This window comes from Myotis brandtii, unplaced genomic scaffold (genome assembly GCF_000412655.1).
Source record: "Myotis brandtii unplaced genomic scaffold, ASM41265v1 scaffold334, whole genome shotgun sequence".
Classification (NCBI taxonomy): domain Eukaryota; kingdom Metazoa; phylum Chordata; class Mammalia; order Chiroptera; family Vespertilionidae; genus Myotis; species Myotis brandtii.
The window spans coordinates 980,401-986,881 of NW_005362885.1; the positions used below are offsets into that span (position 1 = coordinate 980,401).

Genomic DNA, 6,481 nt, shown 5'->3' on the forward strand with positions numbered 1-6,481 from the left:
GATTCCTTGGGGACAGGGACCCGCAGGCGCCTGGGATGTGGGAGAGCTGGGTGTGTAGGCATCTGAGCTTGGGCAGGAGGTGGGATGGAGCAGGCAGTTGGAGGGTTTCGGGCCTGGGCAGGGCCTCACCCAGGGTCTCCATGACCACGCGAGGAACCACCTCCTTCAGGACCTCGCAGTTGGTGTGCAGGGCGGGGTTGGAGTTCATCTCTAGCAGCCACACCTGGGCCCAACATGGGTCAGCATCCTGCCCCACCTGCCACTTGGCCTGCCGGAGCCGGGGCAGGTGGCCTCACCCCCCATATTTGCCCAAGGGGCTGAGACTCTAAGGATCTGGCCTTGGAGGCTGCCCCGCTGCAGGGGGAGCGAAACCTGATGGAACCCCCTACCCCCACCCCGCGGGGCTTGGGGAGGTCGGACTGCAGGGTCCACCCCCGGGCCTGTCTGGTGGTCAGGCTGGGCATAGATGCCCCCGCGCCCTGCACCTGCCTGCCAGGCCCCACTGCCCTGGGATCCCCAACGGCACCTTGAAGTTGTCATCGATCAGGAAGTCACAGCCAATGAGGTCGAAGTAGCCCAGCTTGCACTCGAGCTTGGACTTGACAGCCAGGAAGCAGTGGGCCATGATCTGCTGCATCTGCTTCTGTGGGGGGCGGGGGGGCAGGCAGAATGTCACTGTCAGCACTGATGACACTGCCACCCGCAGCCATGGCCACCCCCCTCGCCTGCAGTCCTAACGGGGCCTCACCTCAAAGTCCACCTGTGCCCTCACCTGTGCCCTCACCTGTGCCCTCACCTGTGCCCTCACCTGCAGAGCCACCCCTGCCTGCCCTCATGTTCGCACTCTTACAGCCAGAAACTCAGTCACTCTCGTTTTATTCATTCGGCAGACGTGTGGAGCTCTGGCCGCGTGGCGGGTGCGGGGACAGGAGTGTCTGCCCCGGCCAGACCCTCACAGCAGGAGAGACAACACGTGACCCGCACGCAGACCATCGTACACTTGGCACAGGAGGTTGAGCCATCAATGCTGATGGAGAAAATGCAGCTAAGAGCGTGGAGGTGAGAGTTCTGGGGTGGCTTTTTGTGGTGGTTAATCCTCTCCCAGGGGCATTTTCCAGTGATTTTTAGGGAGAGTGGGAGAGCGAGGGAATGGCAGAGAGAAACATCTATGTGATTGGTTGCCTCCTGCACAAGCCCTGACCAGGGCCTGGGCCAGGGAGGAGCCTGCAACCAAGGTATGTGCACTTGACCGGAATCGAACCCGGGACCCTTTGGTCTGCAGGCCGACGCTCTATCCACTGAACCAAACCCTCTAGGGCGGGGGTGGGGGTGTGTGGCTTTTGTGATGTAAAAAGAGGTGTGGTCTGGGGGCCTCCTGGAGGAGATAGTGACCAGGACTGAAGACGGGGAGGGGGTGCTGTGGCTCGAGGGCAGGGGGTGCAGGAGACGGGGTGGCGGCCTTACCCCATGGGGGCCTGGGAAAGACCTTGACTTTCCCCTCAGATCAGAGCTGCTGGGGTGGAGCCGAGGAGGGGCACCTGTGGCCCAGGCCCTCCCAGGGCCCTCCGCCTGCTATGCCCAGAGAGACTGAGGGGCTAGAGGTGGTGGGACGGGCTCTGAATATATTTTGAGGGAGAGCCCGGCCAAGTGGCTGGTGAAGGATGCGTGAGCTGTGAAAAAACGGGAGAAGGGTTATCCCTGGGAGGATGGAGCCCCCATCAACTGAGCAGGGGCCGGGGGACCATGGAGGCGGGGGGGCGGTGTCCATGAGCTGTAGACGGGGTGCTGACGGGCCTGGAGGGGAGGCTCAGGTTCAGGACAGAGGTGAGGGCCGGATGGTGAAACGGGGACCCGGCTTACAGGCGGGATCTGAAGCCGGAGACTCAACACCAGTGGGTGTAGGTAAAGGACAGGGCGTCTGCTGAGCCCTGGGCCTCCAGGGAGCAGAGGCTGGGAGGCGAGAGGCCAGCACAGGGGCCAGGCGGAGGGGACAAGGCCCTGGAGCCACGGAAAGGCGTGGGGAGTGAGCAGCTCTGTCCCAAGGGCTGGCAGGTCAGGGACGAGAGGGCTGGGATCTGACCCCTGGGTTTGGCAACGCGAAGGTCACTGTGACCTTGATGAGTGTTTCAGGGGCACAACAGGGAGACGCCTCACTGGAGTGGGATCAAGAGACAAGAACATGAGTGAAAATGTCAGAGGAAGGACATCTGAGAACAGGCCACTCCATAAACGCAGCACCTGCCCCCTCTCCCCCCGAAAAACAACAATAAGAAACAAACCTGCAAAATGGTCAGAATACACTGTCAGAAAGGCTTGCAGCAACTTGAGGAGAAAAGTCTTGCATTCTGAGCTTTGTGCACTTTAGGTCCTGGTCAGATTTACCCCCCTCCCAGCTCAGCGCAGCCTGGAGAAAAGCCACACCTCCGCAGGAGATAGCAGACTGGGCCTGGCTGGCCAAGAACTGTCGCTGTTGGTTGTGTCCTGTCTGGGGCCCCCTGGGAGACCTCACTTGGAAAGAATGCTGGGAACATGTGAGAATAGAGACTATCAAGGAAGAGACAGAAAGTATAAAAGGGAACCTAGTATAAATTCTGGAGGCGAAAAGTTTAACAACTGACATTTACAATCCACAGAGGGGCTTAGCAGTAGATATGGATTGTCTGAAGTGAGGTCCATGAGGTGATCCAGTGTGAGGGACCTAGCCAGTTTAGCTCAGTGGATAGAGCGTCGGCCTGCGGATTGAAGGGTCCCGGGTTCGATTCCGGTCAAGGGCACATGCCTGGGTTGCAGGCTCAATCCCCAGTGTGGGGGGTGCAGGAGGCAGCCGATCAATGATTCTCTCTCATCACTGATGTTTCCATCTCTCTCTCCCTCTCCCTTCCTCTCTGAAATCAATAAAGATATTTAAAATATATATAGGGGGCGGGGGCGGGCTGGAGGGGGATAAAGGGGGACATATGTAACACTTTCAACAATAAAGAATTATTCATATATATATTTATGGCAAAAGAAATTACTCTAGAAATGCTACATTACAAAATATAGGGTGTCCCAAAAATATTTTTTACGGACACACTGTATAATTATAAAGGTGGTGTTTATTAGAATACATTCCAGTTTCAAAATTGAGCTATCAGCTGTTCAAGTGTGTATACATTTTTTTGGGACACCCTGTACATATCTGTGTCACACAGAAGAATTGAAAAGCAAAAAAGATACATAGCAAAATAGCAGGTGTAAACCCTACCTTAACAGTAATTATATTAAATATAAGTCACACTTTTCAAATAAAAGACAGCGACTGGCCAAACGCATAAAAGCCCCTTCAGATACACTGTCTATGAGACTTCGGATTCAAAGACACAGATCGGTTGAAAGTAAAAAGGTGGGAAAAGAGACATGTCATACAAACAGCAGCCAAAAGGAGCTGGAATGACTATTCTAACAGCAAGCTGATTTTAAGACAAAAATTGAGGATAGTAAGAAAAAAAGTACATTTTATAATGACACATCAAGAGCCTCAGAATACATATGGTAAAAGCCAGTAGCATTGCAGGGACACAGACAATTCAACAGCAACAGTTGGAGACTTCAATACCCCACTTCCCGGGTGGACAGGCATGTGGACAAGATCAACAAGGACATAGAAGCCTTGGACAATATAAATCGAGGCCTAGCAGACATCTGCAGAACCTCCGCCCGAGAGCAGGCCTGTGTTTCTCAGGTGCCCACGGAACGTCCCCCAGGACAGACATTGTTAGGACACAAAACAAGTTCCGATAATTGTTTAAAGGGCTGGAGTCATACCAAGTATGTCCTTCGCCTGGCCCGTGTGGCTCAGTGGTTGACGATCCACCTACGAGCCACGAGGTCACCGTTCCATTCCCTGTCAGGGCACATGCCCGGGTTTCGAACTTGATCCCCAGTAGGGGGCGTGCAGGAGGCAGCGGATTGCAGATTCTCACCATTGATGTTTCTCTCTCTCTCTCTCTCTCTCTCTCTCTCTCTCTCTCTCCTTTCCCTCTCCCTCCCTCTCTAAAATATTTATTTATTTCTTTAAACTTGTAAAAGAAAACATATGTATAAATCTTTCCAACCTTGGATTTGGCAATGGATTCTTAGATATGACCTCAAAAGCATGAATGACCAAAGAAAAGATGGATCAATTGCACTTCATTCAAAATCTAAAGCTTTTGTTCAGAAAAGGACGTTATTAAGAAAGTGAAAAAAGAACTCAGAACAGGAGAAAATGGTTGCAGATCACATGTCTGATAAGGTTTAGCAACCGGAGCATGAAGAGCTGAACAAGGAAGGACAGAGGGTCGGAATAGAAAGTTTTCTCAAGCAGATACCAGACGGCCAATAAACCCATGAAAAGAGATTCAACATCATGATCATTAGTGAAATGCAAATCAGACCCACAACGAGATACCAGGTCACAGCCACTTTTCTTTCTTTTTTAAAAAAGGGAAAGTGCCGAAACCGGTTTGGCTCAGTTGATAGAGCGTCGGCCTGCGGACTGAAAGGTCCCAGGTTCGATTCCAGTCAAGGGCATGTACCTGGGTTGCGGGCACATCCCCAGTAGGAGATGTGCAGGAGGCAGCTGATCGATGTTTCTCTCTCATCGATGTTTCTAACTCTCTATCTCTCTCCCTTCCTCTCTGTAAAAAATCAATACAATATATATTTTTTTTAAAAAAAAAGGGAAAGTGTCGGCGAGGATGTGGAGGTGGGAACGTGAACTATTGCGAGGAGGAGAGAGAGCCTGAGACGCCTCCGTGGCCAGCTTCCACCGCCCAGTGGCACAAGGAGACACACACTCCTTCGCACAGACGCACCCCTGCCCCCTCCAGTACTGAGGGGACACTGCCCCACCCCACATCCCTACGGGGTCGTGACCCTTGATCCCGGGCCCGTCCCCTCCATGGGGTGGGGTGAGGCGCTCACGGACCGTGAAGGTGGTGAAGACCCAGTCGCGGGGGAGGCCCTTGGTCTTGCTGAACTTGTCGTTGATGTGCCGGTTGAGCTGCTCCATGCTCCACACCGTGTCCTCCTTCAGGAGCACGTACAGGGGGCTCTTCTTCTGCATGAACTGGGGGGAAGGGTGTGGCGCCTGGAGGCCATCTCCCCGGAGCGCCCAGAGGCCCTGCCCGCCCCCCCCCACATCCTGCGGCAACCCGGGGGCCAAGACCCTCTCCAACACCTTCTTCCATGGAGACCTCCTCGGCCACCAAGCCCCCACCGATCCTCACGGAGGGCTCAGCCTCGACTCCCCGTGGCAACCCTTCCACGGAGACCTCTGGCCTCTCCTTGAGGTCTTCACAGAGTGGAGGGTCCAGAGGCCCTGCCCCACCCCCTCCGGACAACCCGGGGGCCGAGACCCTCCCCAACACCTTCTTCCATGGAGACCTCCTCGGCCACCAAGCCCCCACCGATCCTCACGGAGGGCTCAGCCTCGACTCCCCGTGGCAACCCTTCCACGGAGACCTCTGGCCTCTCCTTGAGGTCTTCACAGAGACCCCCTCCCCGGCTCCTGCCCCCCCCCACACCTCCTCCACGTCCAGCGGGAACCACGCTGCGGTGGGTGGGTGCAGGGCCCTCGGTCACGTCACCAGATGCCCTGCGGTGGCCGAAGGTGAGAGGTGATGCCAACAGCAGGCAGGGCCCGCCCAGGCCCCCTCGGGGCTGGACCAGCTCTGGGTCTGAGCCAGGTCTGCACTGGCCTCTTCTCTCTGCTTCTGAGCAGTGATCTCGTCCGAGGGCGGCCGGGAGGACCCTCACCTGGTTGGTCAGGTGGCCGCTGAGGTCTTGGGAGTCGGGGTCGTAGAGGCTGAGGGTGAGGCGCGCGTAGCCGTGGCCGAAGAAGACCATGTAGGGCATGGCGCAGGCAATGAGCAGGTAGGAGCGCACGTCGAACTTCTTCCCGTCCAGCAGCAGCGGGTTCTCGATGTACCTGGGGGCAGGTGGGGGCTGAGCACATGGCCCGCCTGGACCTGTTCCTCATGTGGGCTCCCTCCCCTGGCCGAGTGCCTGTCGGTCGGTACAGTTTGGAGGCTCCCTGGATCTCAGCCCCCTGGGTGTCTGGGTGCTCAGGCTGCAACTCTCACGAGGAGCCTGGCCGGTGGGAGCAGACCAGCCCCTGGGCAGGGAGCGCCGCCTGGAGGCGGAGGGAGGGCTGACATTGGGCTGAGCGGACTGGAGAGGCGGGAGGGGCACCCCACGTGGAGGGACCTGCAGAGCTAAAGCGCCTGGGACGGCCACTGGGAGAGGAGGTGGCGGACAGCGGCCGAGACAGGACTGTGGGGAGTTCCGGGGACCTTCGAGGTGAGACCGTGCCGCCCAGCCTGAGCCTGGGGTCTGGACCCCGTCCAGAGGCAGAGGGATGGAGGGCGGGACAGGCAGCTCTGGCTGCCGGCCTGAGGCTGTGGCTGCCCGGCGGGCTTCCTGCAGGACCGAGGGGCAGTGCCCAGGCAGTGGACAC

At 56.8% G+C, this 6,481-nt stretch overlaps 1 protein-coding gene across 1 annotated transcript in view; it reads right to left on the reverse strand.

Annotated features, from left to right (window-relative positions):
- Positions 1-4: 4 nt before the first annotated feature.
- TTLL10 (tubulin tyrosine ligase-like family member 10) overlaps positions 5-6,481 on the reverse strand; it is a gene marked incomplete at its 3' end in the record, with an annotated part of 32,695 nt that continues 26,218 nt past the window's right edge. The window contains 4 exon segments of the mRNA XM_014543783.1: positions 5-223; positions 527-643; positions 4,952-5,092; positions 5,782-6,073. Of these exon segments, the coding sequence (XP_014399269.1) occupies positions 5-223; positions 527-643; positions 4,952-5,092; positions 5,782-6,073 (769 nt within the window).